Raw genomic sequence first — 20,447 nt, forward strand, 5'->3', positions numbered from 1 at the left:
AGCGCTTAATCTTATTGGGTATCCCTTACATGTTATGCATTGCTTTTCTCTTGCTGTTCTCAGAATTCTCTCTTTGTCTTTGGCATTTGACATTCTGATGAGTATGTGTCTTAGAGTTGGTCTATTCAGATTTTTTTCTGAGGGGAGTACATTGTGCTTCTTGGACATGGATATCTATGTCCTTCAATATGGTTGGGAAATTTTATACCATTATTTCTTCAGGTATTTCTTTTGCCCCTTTTCCCTTCCCTTCTCCTTCTGGGACACCCCTGACACAACTGTTTGCATGCCATTTGCTGTCATTTAGTTCCCTGAGACCTTGTTCAATTTTCTCCATTTTTTTCATCATCTGTTCTTTTTTATGTTTGCTTTCAGAGGCCATTTCTTCAAGCTTGCCAATTCTTCTGTCTCCTCAAATCTGCTATTATGTGATTCCAGTGTTTTTAAAATTTCATTTATTGCACCCCTCATTCCCGCAATGTCTGCTGTGTTTCTATGTATGCTTTCAAATTCTTCTTTGTGCTCACCTAGTGTCATCTTTTTTTTTTTTTAGATTTATTTATTTATTTATTTCTCTCCCTTTCCCCCTCCCCACCCCAGTTGTCTGTTCTCTCTATCTATTTGCTGTGTCGTCTTTGTCCACTTCTGTTACCAGCAGCATGGAAATCTGTGTTTCTTTTTTGTTGTTGTTGCGTCATCTTGTTGTGTCAGCTCTCTGTGTGTGCGGCACCATTTCTGGGCAGGCTGCACTTTCTTTCTCTCTGGGCGGCTCTCTTCACGGGGCGCACTCCCCTATGTGGGACTCCCCTATGTGGCTCCCCTATGTGGGAACACCCCTGCGTGGCATGGGCATTCCTTGCACGCATCAGCGCTGCGCATGGGCCAGCTGCACATCGGTCAAGGAGGCCCGGGGTTTGAACCGTGGACCTCCCATGTGGTAGACAGATGCCCTAACCACTGGGCCAAGTCCGCCACCCACCCGGTGTCATCTTAATGTCCTTATTCTCTTCAGCCATCTCATTGAATTTATTTAGGAGATTTGTTTGAACATCTATGATTAGTTGTCTCAACTCCTTTATGTCATCTGGAGGTTTATCTTGTTCCTTTAACTGGGCCATATTTTCCTGTTTCTTGGTATGGATTGTAATTTTTTGTTGGTGTCTCGGCATCTGGCTTACTAGAGTATTTATTCTGGGTGCAGTTTTTCTCTTTGGTTTAGGGCTTCCTGCCCTTTCTCCCTTGCTGTTTATGCAGTAGGAACCAAGGATGTAATTGGTGCTATAAGTTGTGGAGGCTTAAGCTGCCCTCAGTTACCTCAGGGACCAATAAAGCTTCTCCCAACTTTCTCCTTTGCCCACGGTAGGGACAGAGTCAGCTGTGTGGATGCAGGCCTAGACTGTAGTTGCCCAGAGAGACTGATGGGACTTCATGCCCCTTTCTCCCCTGCCTGGAGTGGGGACGGAGCTGCAGGTGTGGGCAGCAGTCTATGCAGTGTGCGTCCAAGATGATTGCACTTCCCCCTGTAGACTTCCTATTTTCAGTTTGTACCAGCCAAAGGTATCTTTGCAGTTACCTGGATAGACTGGTGCAGGGCCTGCTGGCCTCCTCCCTGCCAGAGGCGGGGCTGAAGCCTAGGCTAGGGCTACAGGCTATACTGGGTGAAAGAAACTGGTTCCTGCCATTAGTGATTTTCAGTCAGCCCAGGTTCCCCTCATGCTGTGGGCAGCCACCGGCCTCTTTCCAACTTGGGAAGATTCACACCCTAGCTGTTCCCAGGATTATATCTTAGCCAGGCGAGTCTACCAATCAGTAGCCGAAAGCGGCAGCCAACTCTCTCCTCCTCCCTTGTTTTTGGGAAATGGAGCTTCCAATTCCAGCCACAGAACAGCTCCTGGGGCAGCTCATGCTGCCAGAATGGGATAATCACAGGCCTCAGCGGCTTGGCTGGTTATTTCCTGGAGAGGTGGGCGGAAGTCCCCGTTGCTTCCTCCCTGCTGGAGGTGGTGCTGGGGCCTGGATGGAAAGAAGCCAGTCCCCACCAGCACTGGGATCCTCAGTCCATCCTGCTTTCCCTTGTGCCAGGTGCGGAGTTCAGATGGCGACTACCAGCCTCTTTCTGACTTGGACAGGCGCAAGCTTTAGCTGTTCTCAGGATTATACTTTAGCCCACTGAATTTACTCATCAGTAGCTGAAGTTGGTGGCCAGCCGTCTCTTTCTCCCCCATTTTTGGGAAGTGGAGCTTTCAATTCCAGCCACGGAATAGCTCCCGAGGCAGCTTGTGCCTCCAGTGGAGGATGGGCACCAGCCTTCGTGTCATGGATCCTCTACTTACAAGTCTTCTCTGCAGATGGGCAGCCTCCTTCCATTCCTTCAAGTATGTTGCGATGCTCTTCTGGCCTCCTGAAGCTCCCAATTAGGTGCTTCAGCTAGCTCCGGATAGCTCTGTGTGTTTACTGACTGCCCTGTAGCAGGAACTGACTCTAGGAGCTCCTTACTCTTTCGCCATCTTGCTGGTTGTATGAATGTGGTAAGATTTTGTTTAGCTTTGTATGAAACTATCAAACCAGTTTTCCAAACTTTGCATTCCCATCAGCCATGGATGAGAGTTTCTTTTGCTCTAGGTCCTCGTTAGCATTGGTGTTGTCAGTATTTTGGATTTTAGCCGGATGAGGAGGTGTGTTGTGGTATCTCATTGTTTTGATTTGTAATTCCCTAATGACAAATGATGTTGAGTATCTTTTCATTTGCCATCTGCATATCTTTGCTGAGGTTTGTTCTTATCCTTTGCCTATTTTTTAATTGGATTGTTTGTTTTCTTTTCATTGTTTGTATTCTGTTTGTGTTTGTGCGTATATGTTTATTAACTCATCCTTCAGTTGACACAGAAAAAAACCGTGATCTTTTATATTCTCCTATATTCTTAATAGTGAGTATTTAGTATTCCATAGTATATACAGGTATACCTTAATTTCTTTTTAACTACTATGCTGTTGGACATTAAACATTTCTATTTCTATTTCTATTTTTAGTATTACAAGCCGCATTTCACTGAGCACCCCTATAGGTGAATCTTTGGACAGATCCTGACATGCTCCCTTAGGGTAGATTCTTGATATGGACATGCCCATAATGCTGCTTAGATTTTACATTAGCGTTAGCATTTTATGAGGGACCTCATTGTAGTGACCCAACACTGTACATAATCATTTTAAAAAAATTAGATACTGGAAAAAGTGTTTCTCCTTAGTAGTAGTTTTTGTTGTTTTTGTAACAAGGTTGAACATTTTTTCTAATGGTTAATGGCTCAGAATGCTTTAAAAATAAGCTGAATGGTCCTATATTTCTTGTAGATTTGTCTGATCTTTGTACACATTAAGGCCATTATTCCATCACATACGTTGAAAAGATTTATCTCACTTGTTTGCCTTTCTTTTCTTTCCTTTTTTTATTTTTTGTCATTGTGGGTCCTTATCCCAGAAAAGACATAACTAGACAAGTTTTAGCTTCAGTGTAGAGACTAGCGTGAGGATGCTGAGAAGCATGAACATGTTACAGAATCAGTGCGGTGGGGTACGGAGGTGATGCTGTGCTCCAGAATAACTTAAGAGGAGGATTGGAACTTGGCGTGGTTGTGGAGTTGGAGGAAACAGATGGCTATCAAAGGTGACTCGTGTTTGCTCTGTTTTGTTTGGTGGAGACTGCATAGGAAACATGTGAGGAAGCAGATTTGGGGGTCAGGGTACAAATGTTAAGTTTCAGTTTTAGGTCTGTTAATTTTCAGGCACTGTTATAGTTTCCTAGGCTGCTCCAGCATATATCATGAAATGGGTTGGCTTAAACCATGAGAATTATTTAGCTTACAGTTTGAAGTTGGGAAAATGTCCAAATCAAGGCATTATCAAGGCAGTGTTTTCTTCCGGAAGACGAGCTGCTGGTGGTACTTGGTTCCTTTGCCACATGGCAAGACCCACGGCAGTGTCTGCTGGTTTCTCCCTTCTTTTCTGTGCTTTTTGTTTCAGCTTCTTGCTTCTGTGGCTTTTTTTCTTTCTTTCTTGTATTCATTTATAAAGGAGTCCAGTAATAGTTTTAAGACTCATCCTGAATACGTAATTCACAGCTTAACTTAAGTAGCTTCATCAAAAGGTCCTGCTTGTAATGGGTTTATACCCACAGGGATGGATTAGATTTAAGAACATGTTTTTCTGGGGTACATACAGCCTCAAACCACCACAGGTACCTTTAGGACATCCAGATGGAGATATTTAATAGGCGTAAGATAGCTTGGTGAATTCAGAACAAAAGCCTGCATTAGAGCCATGCTTTTTCTTCTTCTTTCCCACCTTCCTCTCAGCCCCTCTCTCTTGTGCTTCCTTCCTTCATTCCTTCCATCCAACCATCCTTCCATTCTTCCACTTATTTTTTTTTTAAAACAAAAGAAAACATAGTAGACATATTCTGTTTCGGGGCTGCTCCAGATCCTGGGGATCTAGCAATGAATAAAGCAGACAACTAATGTGCCCTTATGGAACTTACAGTGGGCATGGGGAGGTAGGAGCCAGACACATATTGGTAATGTAAATGTATATGCTCTTTTGGCATTTTTATCACCAAGGGTTTTTTTTTTGGTGTTTTTAGCTAAGGGATGCTAACCTCTGCAGTAATGGCATTTTCACCTCATACCTTGTGCTTTTCAGGAAGGAATTCATGGAAGCGCACAACACAAGATGCAGTATGGTCCTCTGTCCTACATACTCGGTGAAAGAACAACTACAAAATTGACAGAAAACAGCAAAGTGATAACTGTAGATGGCAATATATGTTCCGGGAAAGGCAAACTTGCAAAAGAATTAGCAGAGAAACTAGGTATGAACTTATATCATGCATAATGGCAACTTGTTCTCAGATATATGGTTGATTATCTGAGTTTGATTTTATTTTAATGTTGACCAGGAAGAATGGACCTAATGGTGGGCAGTTTAAATTGTTTAAAGCTGTTTTTAATATTACAGATTTGGAAAGTTTTTTAAATAATCCATACTGGTTATCATCTTGAATTGGAATTTGATCTTGACAGTGTCAGCAAAGCACTTTAACCTGAGTGGTCTTATCTGGACTTTATAACAGCCTCTTTATTATTACTGCTATCACTTTACAGGGGGGCAAACTCAGTCAGAGAGGCTGATGTCGCACAGCTGGTAGGTGGTAAAGCTGGGGTGGAGCCCTGGCTTCTGGCTCCTGGCTCCTAGTACGGATCTTTGGTGTTTCCTCCTGCAGTGTTTAACACACTGGTGCCCATCTGTGAGGAAGGGGCCTCCAGAATTATGGGATGCTCCCCTAATCAGGGAGGCGTTCCTGCAAGGACACAGTGGGACAAGATCAAGGTGCGGTGCAGCCCTAAGCCTCTGTGCTCCCTCCTACACATGTGCTAGGCCTTCCAGCTCCCTTTCACAGCTGATGGGCATGGCCATGAGGGCAGCTTTCCCCAGGCCTTTAACCACCCAGCATCAGCGGTGGTGTCCACGTGGAGTTTTGTGTGACTGCCTGGCCCTTCCATGTTTTACTTTGTGCTGCTTGCTGATGAGTGAGCAGGTCATCTCATTTTCTCTAGTTATTTCTCTTCTCAGGTTTAAAGCACTTTCCTGAAGCAGGTATACATTATGCAGATGGTACCACTGGAGATGGGAAACATTTGGACAGAGAGTTTAGCGGCAGCTGCAGTTTGGAGAAATTTTATGATGATCCGAAAAGTAACGATGGAAACAGTTACCGCCTGCAGTCCTGGTTGTACGCCAACCGCCTCTTGCAGTATGCAGATGCCTTGGAGCACTTGCTAAGCACAGGTGTGGTACTGGTGGTGAAGCAGCTGTTGGGGCACCTTCTGCATTTGAAACTGCTCTGGGATTCAGCCATTTTATTTTGCTGCAAGTGGAACTTTTCCTTAAGGGTCTTTGATAGGTGCAAGTTCAGGCTTTCCAGTGAGATCGTAAATTCCCTGTGATCCAAGTTACTCTTGCTTCAGAGTCATATTGTTATGTAATTAAGTGCGGTTTATGGATTATGTGGAGTTTTCGTGCCACTTCAGGAAACAATAAATGAAATGTCAAAACCTTAGAGGAGAGAGAGCATAAAGAAATGCCTGGAAAGAAGTGGATTTATGCTCGGGAAAAGGGGGCTTTGTGTCACAGAGGTGTGAGTGACAACACAGGGTTGTCGAGGGCCCTGAGATAGGCTGAGTTTACCTCAGTGCACAGGATACTACTTAACCCTTGGGAAGATGGCAGAGGTGGGGGGAGGGAGGATAGATGAGGTCGCTGGGCCCATATATAGCAAGAGAGGGTGTATCCCTAGTTGTCTAGTTGTCGTCTGAGGTGGGAGGAAATGGGCGTGGACTGAGTATTTGGATGGGCCAGGTCTGTGTCTGGGGTTCGGTCAGCAGGGGTTAGGAGAGGAGGAGGGAGGGCAGGAGCGTAGGACATGAGTGCACAACGAGGCCAGACTCCAGGTGCTTGCCTCATCCTTTGGGAGCCACAGTGCAATGAATCTCTACTTTCCCCAAAACTTCCTGGGAGTTGGTCACCAAATACCCTGCCAGTTTTTGGCCAAAGCCAAGCTGTGATCCTGAATTCACGGGTAGAAGCAAAGAGCAGACATGTGTGTGCGGGATTTTACGGGCTTTGTGTCCACTTTCTATGGCAGTGTTGCCAGACGTTGTCCACCAGCAGGACTCCCTGGACAGCGTAGATACACACAAGGTCGGGGCTGCCACCTGGGAGTCTGCCTCCTGGGTCTGAGCTGTGAGACCGAGCGTGATTTAACCAGGGCCCGGCCCCTGATGGAGCACGTTCATGCCCCAATGTGGGGAGCCCACTGCTGTCTAATTCTAACTACTAACTTAGTTGTTCCTCTAGTGTTAGGCCCCGTCTGTGTAACGAGTGTCCACATAGCTAGTTTTATGAGACACAAGTGATGCTCTTTATCTAAATGGTTAGAGGGTTCTATTGCCTTGCCTTTCTGACATGTTGTTATTAGTGATACTTTGTTCTGATATTAATGTTAGCCCTGATTTTGCTCCTAAGGAAAAATATGGTCTACTTTTTGATCTGTACCAGGCCCAACTCATAGGGCCCAGTTTCCACCAAAAAGAAGCTGAACTCCCTGTAGTAGCTTGGAGTTCACACAGCCATTTGGGCTTACTCCAGATTAATTTAGAAGAGGACCTCAACCCTACCTAACACTTCTCCATTTCTTAAACTTAAAAAGACACACTTATCTACTAAATGGAAACGCCTTTGTTCCCTTTGTACCATGTTGGTTTGCTCACTAGGTATGTGTTAAGCACCTGCTGTGTGCCAGGCTCTGTTCTGGGAGTGTGTTCCGCAGAGGTGTGACGTGGTGCCTTCGTGACTTTCACATTTTAGCGGGGAGAGGAAGGCTGCATGGAAACCAGGTAGATGGTGTGGTGGTGTGTGCAGCAGGTACTGTGACGAGGGAGACGGCTGGGTGGGCTGGAGCTGCAATCTCGGACAGATTGGTGAGGGAAGGCCTCTAGAGAGGGCTGACTGCAAGGAGACTGGCCGGGGGACAGTCGGGGCCTGGTGGCCTGAACAAGTATGAGTGTGCCTTTTGTAGGTCTGTGACCATCTGCAGATCAGCACAGCAAGCGAGGCAGCCCAGGCAGGATGGGAGGGCCTTGCAGGCCATGGCAGGGACTTTGGTTTTCTTCTGAAGGAGACAGGAAGCCATTGGGCAATTGGACCAGAGGAGCAGCATCACCTGACTTGAGTTGTGAAAATGCAGCCCTGCTGTTGGGTGAGAATGGACTGGGCAGGGACAGGGGCAGAAGCCTGCCACGCCAGGCCCTAAGAGGTCAGGGTATGAGTAGTGTGTGGTGGTTGGGTTCAAGGTGCAGCTTGCAGACAGAACTGGTGGGATTTGTTGGTAAGCGGGGTGTGGGACATGAGAGGGGGCTTGAGGGTATCTGAGCTGCCTGATAGATGGTGAAGGAGCAAGGATTTGGGCAGGTATGGCAGAATAGCAAATCTATGGCTTCAGAAGAAATGCTCTCAATTAACTGTGTGCTTTGGCTTTGGCTGGCTGAATGCAATAATGTTATATTGTTAAAAACTAAAAAAAGTATTATTTTTGAAAAGGATTTCCCACTTATAAGTGTATGAGTGTTCTCTTAAATACATTGGTATGATATAGAATTGTTAGCAGCTTTCTAAAATGAAATGGCTAGTTTCCAGTGCTTTAAGTAGTTATGTCTGATTCTTAATTTCTGTTTACCTGTTTTCAAACAGGACAAGGAGTCATACTGGAACGCTCCATCTTTAGTGACTTTGTTTTCCTGGAGGCGATGTACAACCAGGGATTCATCCGAAAGCAGTGTAAGTCAGGGTCCAGATGCGCATTCCTGGGGGTTCTGTGGACCTTGTAAACGTTCTCGTCAGTTCACACTGCCTGGCAGTTAGTGTGGGCTTTAGGAAATGTCCACTAAATAGATGAATGAATGTTATTACTTACTAAATTTCTGGAGAACAAACTGTTTTAAAGAAATTAATGAGGATTTTTCTGCCTTTTCCCTCCTAAAATCAGTGCTTTCACATCTACCTGTGAGAGCAGAGGTCCTGGATCTTTGAACATACCTGGCTCTCTAGATTTAGTCTTACTAAAGCGTTCAGTTTCTAGCCTATTATTTTTTATGTAATCAGGATGTCTTTTCTGGCCCCTGCACCTGCATCACTGCCAGCATTGTTGAACTCCTTTCCTTCTTTGTAACCCAAGTTGCTATACTAATGTTTTCAGGGCAGTAGCATTGTGCTGGGGTGTTGCCAAAAGTCTGGCAAGTGGCAAACAGAAAATCATTACGACTTCTCTGGTTAAAAGCAGACTTACTGTGGGAGGAATGGAAAATAATGTCCAGGTGGAATTGGAGCATCCAGAGCTGGGAACGAGTGAGGGCTCAGTAGTCCCAGTGGGTCTTAGAGGCCCTTCCTCCTGTGGGCTTGGGCAGGTGGAGCAGTGGGACAGTGAAGCCTGTTGGCTGACGAATGGGGAGCCCGAGGCCAGTCAGTGCTGAGGCTGAGGCTGACTGCTCTTTGTGCATGTGTCCTCGTTAGGGGCTGGTCCACCTGTGTGCTTGTGGCCAAAGAGGGTGGCCAGAGCCCTTGTCTCCAACTGAGCAGCAGTTTAAATGTCATCAGCATCTCTGGGGTGCCAGCTGTGTGACAGGCTCTGCCTGAGATGCCAGGGATATGAAGATACATAAGACAAGGCTCCCACAGTGCTGGAGCGGTGGCAGGGGCTGTTTAACAAAGCGGGGTGGTGAGTGACACTCCATGGCTGGCCCTTTAGGTGCTGTTAAGGTCAGGGTTTCCATCTTTGTGTAAGTTGCTTAATTTCTCAGAGCCTGACTTTTGGTCTGCAAAAACGGGCATGAGAAGTACTGCTTTGCAGGGCTGCTGTGGCTGTTAAAGACGCTTGTTGTATAGGAAGTGCCCACAGCACTTGGCATGTAGCCACATGCCAGTGTGCCATCAGTGCTAGCCACTCGTACTCTTGCACGAGCCGCTCATTGGTGCATGGGTCTGAGAGTGGCAGCCACTTTCTACCCTCTCATCGGGGCCTTTGGGGACACTGGATGATCTCTGGCATCTCTGTTGTCAGGTGTGGACCACTACTACGAGGTGAAGAAGGTCACGAGCTGCGAATACTTGCCCCCCCACGTGGTCATCTATGTTGACGTGCCTGTTCCAGAGATCCAGAGTCGGATTCAGAAGAAAGGAGATGTAATTCAGCTCTTAAATCAAAGGCCAATCATGTTTGAATGTGTTCCCTGCTACCTTTCTTAACGTAGATTGGCACTTAGAAGTGCCTTTGCATTAGGGTACTGATTATTGACAGGCAGCGCCAGAATGGGTGCTGCCCAGTGGTGGGTTCTAGCTGAGTGGGAGCCCCCGAAAGCCTGGGTTGGAGAGGATCTGAGGGTCAGCCTAGTGCTGCCCCTAGTTAATGGCCGCTTTGCACGGTGGTGCCTGTTCTCCTGCAGCCCCCCAGCTTGTCCCTGCTCCTGTGATCTGACTCGTTCTTGTGAGGATGGAAAGGTCTTACTGACTTTCCCCTGCCACTTATGTTTTTATTCTCTAATGGGGTTTTTACATCCTATTATCTTCCTACAAATTGAATGCAATTTAATTTTTCCAAGACAAGTTTTAGAAGACTTTATCCAGCTAAAATTACTGCTATGTATAGAAAAAGAGAACTTTAGCATCAAAAAGATATTATATCATCAATAATTGTGTGCTCTCATTTTGACTTTTTTGTTTTTTGAGGTACTAAGGCAGAGAATTAAACCTGGGACCTCATATGTGGGAAGCTGGTGCTCAACCGCTGAGCCATATCGGCTCCCCCGAGTTGATTTTATCATTTGTTTAGTTTGTTATTTGTTTTTGTTTTTTTCAGGAGGCACTGGGAACTGAACCTGGGACCCCCCTCCATGTGGGAGGTGGGCACTCAGCTGCTTGAGCCACATCCGCTTCCCTCATTTTGATTTTTATCTAAGTGTGGTGTATAGTAACTCTCTATTCCTCAGTGGCTCAGCCTTTGGGAATCATTGATGTCATTATTGTGAATATCCAAAGAAATTTTTTCTAAACTTTAAGTAAACAGGCAAAATTACTGATAACTAGTTTATCTAATTTTGTGGGTGAGATTTCTGAGACGGTTGTGTTTTTGTGTTGTACATTGTACGATCATAGTGCATACTATTTTTGATCAGTGTACATTTATTCTCATTTTGTTTGGAGTGCATCTCATGATGGAGATTCATATTCATATCACCCCTTTTGGTCACACTTTTGCTGATTTCATTCCTCATTGAATCTGGATCCCCTGTGCCAGGCATCTTGGAGAATACAAAGATTAGCAGAGATCACCTCTGCCCTTAGGCCAAGCCCCAATTACAGTGTTTTTCCTATAGGAAAATGTGATCTGCTTTTTTTGATGAAATTAGCAGAGTTGCCTGTACATTCCTTTTCCCAGTGCCTGTTCACAATGCTGGGGTTTTTGCAGGCATTTAGTAACTATTTTTTTAATAATTTTTTAATAACTTTATTGAGATATAATTTATATTCTATAAAATTTCCCCTTTTTAAGTATATACTGTGATGATTTTAGTAAATTACCAAGTTGTACAAAATCACCATCCAATTTTAAAATATTTCCATCATCTTTAAGTCAAAACAGTAGATGCAGTCTTTTTCTTTTCTCTCTCCCCACCCTTTCCTCACTCTTTCCCACAGATCTTACTGAGCATACACTCTGGGCCATGTGAGTGAGTGGGGTGGGCAGAGTCCTTGCTCTCGTGAACTTGTGTTCCCAGTGGGGAGGCAGGTCATGGGCAAGGGACTAAATAAGAAATGCATCAAATAGAGGAAATGCCATGAAGAAGGTAAAATGGGTAAAAAGAGAATATAACCCAGCCCTTAGTGTTGCTAAATACTAGAAGGTTTTCAGTATTGAAGTTTGCCACTCATAACTGGAATGCTAAATTTATGAAATTAGCTTAGCAAACTTCCAGGTGGTAAGGGACATAAGAGGTGGAGAAAGTAAAAGGTGATTGGGGAAGAGCCTGGCAGAGGAAGAGGGGGAAAGATGGAGAGAGAAATAGGAGATGAGGTGGGTACAGAGTCGAGCTGGAGGGCAAGACTGGACACCCTCCCTTTTGCCACCTTCACCATCCTTACCTTGACTTGTTCATCCCCTGCATGTAAGCACACACCACAAGCACACACCAAGTAAGGCAGGAAGGACAGATGATGCAGCTTCGTAGAAGGACATGCTTTCTTGCTGTATTCTAAGTTGCTCTTAGATGGAGCCTATGGAAAAAGTCATGCCATGGGCTCACCCTGCACAGTTAGGTGCTAATTACAATTGAAAGAGAACAATTCTAACTGAAACTGAGACCCTTTTCTATAACTCCAAGTCCCTGCAATACCCAGCATGACTGGTTCTAAGAAAACAGTGTTTACTGACTTTCTCATGTTTGTACATATACACAAGTAAAAGGAGTCTTAAGTGTCTCATGGTTACTTTTGTGCTTTTGTTCAGCCACACGAAATGAAGGTCACACCTGCCTATCTCCAGGACATCGAGAACGCCTACAAAAAAACTTTCCTCCCTGAAATGAGGTGAGCCATGTGTCCACTTTATTGACATGAGCACGGCCAGGGCCTGCCTGCTTCGACATAGGTCCCTGGGCCCCAGCAGCCCAGGGGCTTTCTGTTTGTTTCCTGCATGTGCAGGGCTTGGGCTATTTGAATCTGATGTCTGTAAGCAAGTGTGGCAGCAGACATTTGCTTTTGGTTTGTGGTTTTTTGTTTTTTGTGTTGTTTTTGCTTGGCTTATTAGTACTTTTTTGTTGTTGTTGTATTTTTTAAAATGTTGATGCTAGAAGTAAACCCAAGCTAGATTCCTAGGCAGGTTTTGACAGTAGAGAACTTGTATATTTTTACTTCAGGTAGCAAGTGAACATTCATGTTATCTAGAGGAATTGTCTGAAAGTGCTTAGTGTATCCATGGAGAAAGTTATCAAAGATAAACACTATCAATAGATGTGTTTAATTGATATCCTTAAATGTTGTTTGGATTGGATGTAAAAATCATGCCAGATCTTTTTCCTTTCTTTCCTCCCTTTCCTTTCTGTCTCCTCTCCCTCCTTCCTTTCTCCTTCTTTCTTTAATGATTATTAGTGATTGAGGCAGAGCAAATTGACTTGGCAGGATTGATGATTGCCATTAGAGAACATCTGAAGGTCTCCTGTCTTGTCTGCTGATTTCTTCTCTGTGTTAGCACTTCTGTCTAATAAATGGTGACATTACAGCCTTTCTTCATTGTCTTTGTGTATATGGTTTATAAATGCAGAAAGAACATTGCAGCCTTTTGCGAAATACTTACATTGTGAGATTTTAAGAAGTACAGTGAGCAAACTACCATATGAATGTATGTTTTCTGACTTTGTCAGTATTTATGACCAGAATCCTAGGGATGCATGTTATTTACTCTCATCTTGATTATGAAAATATCATAAAGAAGCATGAGTTACGACAAATAGAAACCATAATATAGTTTAACAGATGTTAGCCCATTCATTTATTCAACAGATATTCAGCTCAATAAATACAGCTCTCAGTGTTAGTTGGAGACCCCTTGGTTCATAAGATAGGGCTGGTTGGGTAGCCCTCTCTGAGAAAGAAACTTTCAAGCTGAGATTTCAGAGATACGCAGGGGAGCACTTGGTGAAGATAAGGTGGTTGTATAATAACCTGACCTTCAGTGCTGTTTTCTCAGTATCCATGTGTTAATGTTGTTCTAAGGCAGATGAGGGCTGGGGAGAGGCTCTGAACTTGGATCTCTAGGTGGTTTTCAGCAGAGCAAGCGGAACCTGGAACTCCTTGAGGGCAGGAGCTTTGTGTCTCACTTTGCACATGCTCGGAGCCTGCCACGTGGTGGCGGGGCAATAATGCCTGTCCAGTCGTGCGAGTTGACATCCTTGTCACACATTTTCCTAATCTCCTGTGTCCAGTCTAGGATGCTTTCATCTCTTAGCATCCCCTGAGAAATAATTACTGTCACTTGCCTCTGACATTCTCCGTGAGAATGTCAAATTGTTTGGGACTCTTCCCATTGCTGTATGAGAAAAAGTGACTTTCCATTGTTACCGCCATTCCCTTAATCCACAAGGAGGGTTGAGAACCTTTGTCTCCCATGTACTTTAGTTTAATACTGACTTCCAGAGGAAATTTATCCCCCTTTGCCACTTTATACCTGTTGAGGCAGAGAACATTTTCTTTTTATAGCAATGGATTGCTCTAGGTCACTGAGGAAGACAAAGTAAGGCCTGTAACAATGGCAAATGCAGTAAGTTTATTTTTCTTAGTTTTTGGAGTACTCATTCATTGCTCCTACAGTTTCTCACTATTTATCTTAATAATGATACAAGAAATGCACTAATCTCGTTGCAGTAAGAAACAGTCATTCTTTTGGAAGTCTGTGTTTGAATTAGGTAGGGCTTAAAACTTTTTTCTTTTTCTTACACTTGGGAATTAATATGAACCAGTAGTAGTGACTTAATATAGGTACTTTAACTGCACTAACTCATTTAGTTTCTTGAAAGTGATTAGCAAAGTGTTAAAGCTTGATACCATTGTAGTAGGTCACGTGTGAATTTCAGACTGAGTATAGCTTATAAATTTTGCTAAGAAGACACCTAAACAAGAGAATGTCCCTTGCTTGTGCCACACAGGTGGCCTCTGGAGGGTGTTGTGAGTATGCTTATCTTCCTCTGGGTGATTTGGGGGTGATGGCAGAGACAGCCAGGTCTCTAAATTGCCAGTGTGTGCATGGGGAAGAAGTTGGCAGAAGTGGTGGACAGTGCTGCTGCCCACTTCTTTTGTGAACTATAGTTATAGTTTTTCAATGTCCAAAGTAATGACCAAGGGAACTGAGTTGCTGCCAACATGTTGCATCGATCGGTTGGTTGTTTTGAGGGTTTTGTCGTTCTCTCAGATTCTAAATTCTGGCAGCTTAAGTCATCTGTACATCTGGCCCTGCCCTTCCAGGAGCCCCTTGCTGCTGTGCTGCCAGGTGCCATGGTAGGCCGTGGTTTCCTGGGCATTTGGCTGTGATGATTGCTTCAGGTGGAGGTAATTGTGTGGCATCAGTGGGAGGCGACCTGCCTGGCCTCCCTGTGGACACCGGTAGTCTTGCTCTCTCACACCTTTGCAGTTGGGGAAGCAGTGTAATCAGCAAGAACAGGAAGCTAGGAAACATTGCAAATGTTAATATCGAGCCACCCACACATTTCTGCTTTTTTTTTTTTTTTAACATTTCCTCCTCAATTGGTCAAGCTATAACAAACTGTTATGTACCCATCACAGAGCATCAGTTGAAAGAATGTAAAGTTTTAACATTTATAGCATGAGATGCTTAATGTCTTGTATTCATTTATACATTAACTTAAGTTTGGAGAAGTTTACATTGAATTTCATCTTGATTTTTCTTTTTACAGTGAAAAATGTGAGGTTTTACAGTACAGTGCAAGGGAAGCTCAGGATGCAGAAAAGGTAGGTAATGAGAATGGTTGAAAAGTTTATTATTCTTGAATTTGATTTCACTTAGAAGGCTCTCACAAATCGCACCATCAGTTCAGTTCCCGTGGATATTAGTCAGTCAAAGGGTGCAAAATACTGATGCAAAATACTAGAAATCGGTTGGTTTTTATAAAAGGTATTTATTTGGGGTAGAAGCTTACAGTTACCAGGCCATAATGCGTAAGTTACTTCCCTCACCAAAGTCTATTGCCATGTGTTGGCGCATGATGGCTGCCAGCATCTGCCAGGGTTCAGGCTTCCTGGGTTCCTGTCTTCCCAGGGCTCATTTTTCTCCTGGCTCAGCTGCATTGCTTTCCCCACAAGGCCAGCTGTAGACTATCAGGTGACGAGCTCATCTTTCTTGCTGGGCCTTCTGCTGTATCTGCTTCTCTGTGTGTTTACTTCTCAGGCTCTAGCTCAAAAACTCCAACTCTGTTATCTGTAGTACAGTTTCTCTGTGATTCCCTGCTCACCAAGGGGGCGGGATGTAGCATCCTACTGGCCCAATCAAAGCCTTAATCATAATTTAATCAAGTAAAAGTAAAATCTCTGAATCCAGTATAATCTAATATGCCCAGAGGAAAAGACCAGTTTACAAATATAATCCAATATTTCTTTTTGGAATTCATAAATAATGCCAAACTGCTATGGCAATTTGATATTATTTATGAATTCCAAAAAGAGATATTATGTTTCTAAACTGGTCTCTTCCTCTGGGTGTGATACCCCTTTGATTATATTAGATTCAGAGGTTTCACTTTTACTTTATTAAATCAAGATTAGGACTCTGATTTGGCCACATCATTAGGGCATGCAGGGTTGAGTCCCCGCCCCCTTGATGGGCTATATGAATGGACTCTCAATCAAGAACAGGGAAGTAGCTACACAGAAAAGAACATAGAAGAGAGACAGCTCCACAGACACAGCAGAGGCCCCAGGAAGAGAGACGAGCCTGATAGTTTGCAGCTGAAGAGAACAGAGTAGATGAGAAGCCCTGAGAGACAAGCCTCATGCCAGCCTAGAGCTGAGATCAAAAGAAACTGGGACCATGGAACCTTAAAAGGAAGAAGGAAGGCCAAAACCCCACAGACATTGCCTGCCATCTTGCTCCAACACATGGTAAATGACTTTGGGTGAGAAAGTACCTCTTATGGTACCTTTTTTTTCTTTTTTAATTAATTAATTAATTGATTTTCCTTTTAAATGTTACATTCAAAAAATATGAGGTCCCCATATACCCCCCACCCCACCCACGCCACCCCTCCCACATCAACAAACTCTTCCATCACTGTGGCACATCCACTGCACCCGGCGAATACATTCGGGAGAACCGCTGCAGCACATGGACAGTGGTCCACACTGTAGTCCACACTCTCCCCCAGTCCACCCAGTGGGCCATGACAGGACACACAATGTCCAGCATTTGTCCCTGCAGCACCACCTAGGACAACTCCAAATCCTGAAAATGCCCCCACACCATATCTCTTCTTCCCTCTCCCGACCATCAGCCACTGTGGCCACCCTCTCCACATCACTACTACAGTTTCTTCCCTTACTAATCACAATAGTTCCCCAGCAGAACACCAGTAAGTCCACTCTAATCCATACTCTATTCCTCCATCTTGTGGACCTGGGATGGCTATGTCTAGTCCCCCCCTACATCAAGAGGGGCTTTAGATTCCACATGGATGATGGGTGCAATTCTGCTTGCAGCTGTAGGCACTCTTGGCTCCCTGGTGTGGTGGTTGACCCTCTTCACCTCCCTGTCAGAAACCAGAGGGTAGGAGCCGCAAGTCTGCTGAGGCCCAGGACCTGGCCATCACATGGACAGTTCAGAGATTCAGGTCTCCTGAGTATACACCAACCCAATTGCCAACCACAGGTCTGGTAAAAGTAACAGAAGAGGCATGTGTAGAAAGGTTATATCTGAGTCCAACTCCATCCCACTCAGGAACACAAACTCTAAAGTAGGACCCACTGACATGGCCCTGAACTCCAGAGCCATCTGCCTTGACCCTAGAACCTGTGGGTCGCTGCAGCCCTCAGGAGAACCAGCACCTGGGTTTCCATCTACCTTGGCTGTCTCTGGGACCCTGCTGAGGCGTGCATAAGCATCACCCTCTGATGACCTCTCGACTCATTTTTGAAGATTCTTAGCCATATAAACTCGCTTGTCCTTTCCATTTCCCCCTTTTTATCCAAAGTTAAAAAGCAGTTTTTAACACCTGATATTACATGTAGGCATATTCTGCCGGTCTGAGTTGACCTTTTTGTTCATGGTCTTTTTGTAGTTACATCATCAGCTGGTGCTTGGTAGTAATCCCTTGGTGCCAGGGAGGCTCATCCCCAGGAGTCATGTCCCACGCTGGGGGTGGGGGGGGAGGCAATGCGTCTACATGCTGAGTTTGACTTAAAGAGTGGCCACATTTGAGCGACATGGAGGCTCTCAGGAGGTAACTCTTAGGCACCCCACAGCTATAGGCCTGGTTCGTATTTCAGGCACACAGGCTCATAATTGGAGCCATCAGTATCAAGGGCTCATTGCTGGACCATCCATCTTTATTGGTCTTTGCCATTGCACTTGGGGGATTGTTGTTGTTCCATTGGGGAATGTGATAGAGCTCCCCTGATCTGGAACTCAGCATTCTCTCATCTGTCGTTTCCAACTGAAACCACTATGAAAATATCCAAATCTTTTATGTACCCTGTATATATGCCCTGGAGAACTCCCTCCCAACAATGTGTCCCCCACCAATGACACCCCACACAACTGCTCCTCCCCCGCCATAGTTGAACCTCTCTATAGTCCAGAACTTTTTCAAAAAGGAAGCCCAATATATTGCCATGTTCCATTAAGAGAAAAATGGAATATAGTGATGGGTTTAAAGGTTATCTTATGGTACCTTGAGTTCGACTCTGTAGGGCCTTGGACTGTAAGCTTCTACCCAAAATAAATACCCTTTATAAAAGCCAACAGCATTCTGGCACTTTGCATCAGCACCCCTTTGGATGACTCATACAGAATTTGGTACTGGAGAGTGGGGTGGTGCTTTTGCAATGACCAAAATGCTGGAACAGTTTTATAAATGGGTAAGGGGTATTTTTTGGAGAAATTGTGACACGCATGGTAGAAAAGGCCTAGATTGCTTTGAAGAGACTGTTGGTAAGAATATGAACACTAAAGAGACTTTATGAGGCCTTGGAAGTAAATGATGAAGCTATTTTTGGAAACAGGAGGAAAGACAATCCATTTTTTAAAGTTGCAGAGAACATAGCAAGATTGACTCCTGATGTTTTATGGAAGGCGAGCCTAGACATTTAGCTCAGGAGCTTTCCAAAGTAAATTAGAGACTGTGGCTTGGCTTCTCCTTGCAGCTTATAGTAAAATACTAGATGGAAGAGAGAAACTGAGAATTGAATTGTTGGACACAAAGAAAACAGAAACTGGTTCCAGAAATTCCAAGCCTCTGGAAATCAAGCCTGCCAACACTAGTGCCCCATCTGGAATTATCTAAACTTGGAAATTTTAAGTCAAGATTCAAATGCAGTTACCTAGAAAAGACTTCTTGAAAGTCTTACTGTCTGATGGCGTGGACCCCTGCTGCTTACATGCTAAAGCAACAAGCTTTTTGAGAGAACTGTATGAACAAAATGACTGTCAGCCTAGACTAAAAGGGATGAGGGAAGAGATGGAAGGGAAAATGACTTTAAGAGGAAAACCATGTAAGCTGAGATCTGGAATTAAGACAACTCCTTGGGCCCAGAGAAGAACCTCATCCATGTGTGCAGAGAGAGTGAGTTTGCCCTGACAGTTGAAGAGGGTGGATGTTCCCGCCCAATATTCAGGGAGTTTTGCTGCACCAGCGCACAGAGAGGGTGGAGAACATTCCCTAAGGGGTGGGGAGAGTGAGGTTGACACCCCATAGGTCATATGAGGGAAGACCAGGTTGCCAACTCATTGCTCTGAGAGGGTTGTGCCTATATGCCAGAGATTAGGGAGAATGTTGCCTCTAAGTACTGTACTAAGGGGGTTAAGACTCTATCCCAGACATTGGGTAAAGTGTGGCCATCAGCCCAACATTCTTGGAGGGTGAGGTCTGGAGCTCAGTCACCACCCAGATGCTTGGTAAGGGTGGAACCAAGAAAATGGCCATTGGACAAGTCTGTGAAAAAGGTGGGTCCTCATGAGGCCCAAGGGAGAAGAAACCGTCATCTTGAGAATGACTCTCAGACTTAGAAATCTAATGAAGTATGTCCTACAGGTTCAAAGAACTGTAGGGGACCTGTAACTCATGTCACTTTGGCTGACTAATATACCATAGATCTCATAAATGTCTGTATTTTGTTATCTGAAAGCAGCTCCAAGCCAGCCAGTCTCATCTGCTAAGTAGGCCTGCCTGTGAGGTGTTGGTTTCTTCCAAACAATTCGTTTTCTGTGATCTCAAAATAATAGAGTGGTGATGCTGCAAAAGAACCTCAGGATCTTCTTTTCCCCCATATCTAATGGCAAAATTGAAAATTTGGATTAACTGTTGGGAAAGATTTAGTATTGTAAAGGCATCAGTTTTCTCCATAATCCTCAGAGCATTTTGTGAAATTGCAATCCTGCTCAGTGGAATTTTCAGGGGAACTTAATGAGTAATAGTGAAAAAAATTTTTGAAAAAGAATAATGAAAGAACATGTTCCCTCATAGATTCAAAAATATACTGCAGATATATAGTAATGAAAGAAACATGATGCTGATAGAAGAGTTAAATAGCTTGATGAAACAGTAGGGTCCAGTACCAGGTATGTGCGTGTACATAACAGTCGTGATAGTGGTCAGGGGCGGGATGACTTCAGTTCGGTGAAGTCTGTACTTCAAACGATAACAAAAGAATGAAGTAGAGGAAAATAGATTCTTTTTTTATGGTATTGAGACAATTGACCATCCATTTGATAAAAAAAATAGTTCTCCATATCAAACATAGACTGCAAGGTATTACTAAAACACAAAATAGCATAATTATTAAAATTCCAGAAGAAAATACAGGTTTTGTGACCTGTGGTGAGGTGTGGCTGGTTCTGTCATCATAAAAAAGCATCATGGAATTGACCAGTTTTAAAATTGAGGCTTCAGTTGCCTCGTGCAAGGGGAGATCCAGAGGAGCCTTAGCAGAGGTGGGCGTGGGACTGGGACCTGCTGCCTCCCAGAGGCAGCCCTTAGCAGAGAGCAGAGGCTGCCTGGAGGCACAGACCTGCATGCTAGACCCAACTGCTGCCCCAGCTTTGTTGATTTGTTTTGTTTGCTTTTAGA

At 44.3% G+C, this 20,447-nt stretch overlaps 1 protein-coding gene across 1 annotated transcript in view; it reads left to right on the plus strand.

Annotated features, from left to right (window-relative positions):
• The window catches only part of NDUFA10 (NADH:ubiquinone oxidoreductase subunit A10), a 74,197-nt gene that overhangs the window by 4,140 nt on the left and 49,610 nt on the right, over window positions 1-20,447 (plus strand). Inside the window, exons 2-7 of the mRNA XM_004473940.4 lie at window positions 4,696-4,864; window positions 5,626-5,841; window positions 8,302-8,388; window positions 9,668-9,789; window positions 12,110-12,189; window positions 15,069-15,123. Of these exons, the coding sequence (XP_004473997.1) occupies window positions 4,696-4,864; window positions 5,626-5,841; window positions 8,302-8,388; window positions 9,668-9,789; window positions 12,110-12,189; window positions 15,069-15,123 (729 nt within the window). The remainder of the gene's footprint in view (window positions 1-4,695; window positions 4,865-5,625; window positions 5,842-8,301; window positions 8,389-9,667; window positions 9,790-12,109; window positions 12,190-15,068; window positions 15,124-20,447) is intronic.

The sequence above is a fragment of the Dasypus novemcinctus genome, chromosome 7 (assembly GCF_030445035.2).
Source record: "Dasypus novemcinctus isolate mDasNov1 chromosome 7, mDasNov1.1.hap2, whole genome shotgun sequence".
In the NCBI taxonomy this organism is placed as follows: domain Eukaryota; kingdom Metazoa; phylum Chordata; class Mammalia; order Cingulata; family Dasypodidae; genus Dasypus; species Dasypus novemcinctus.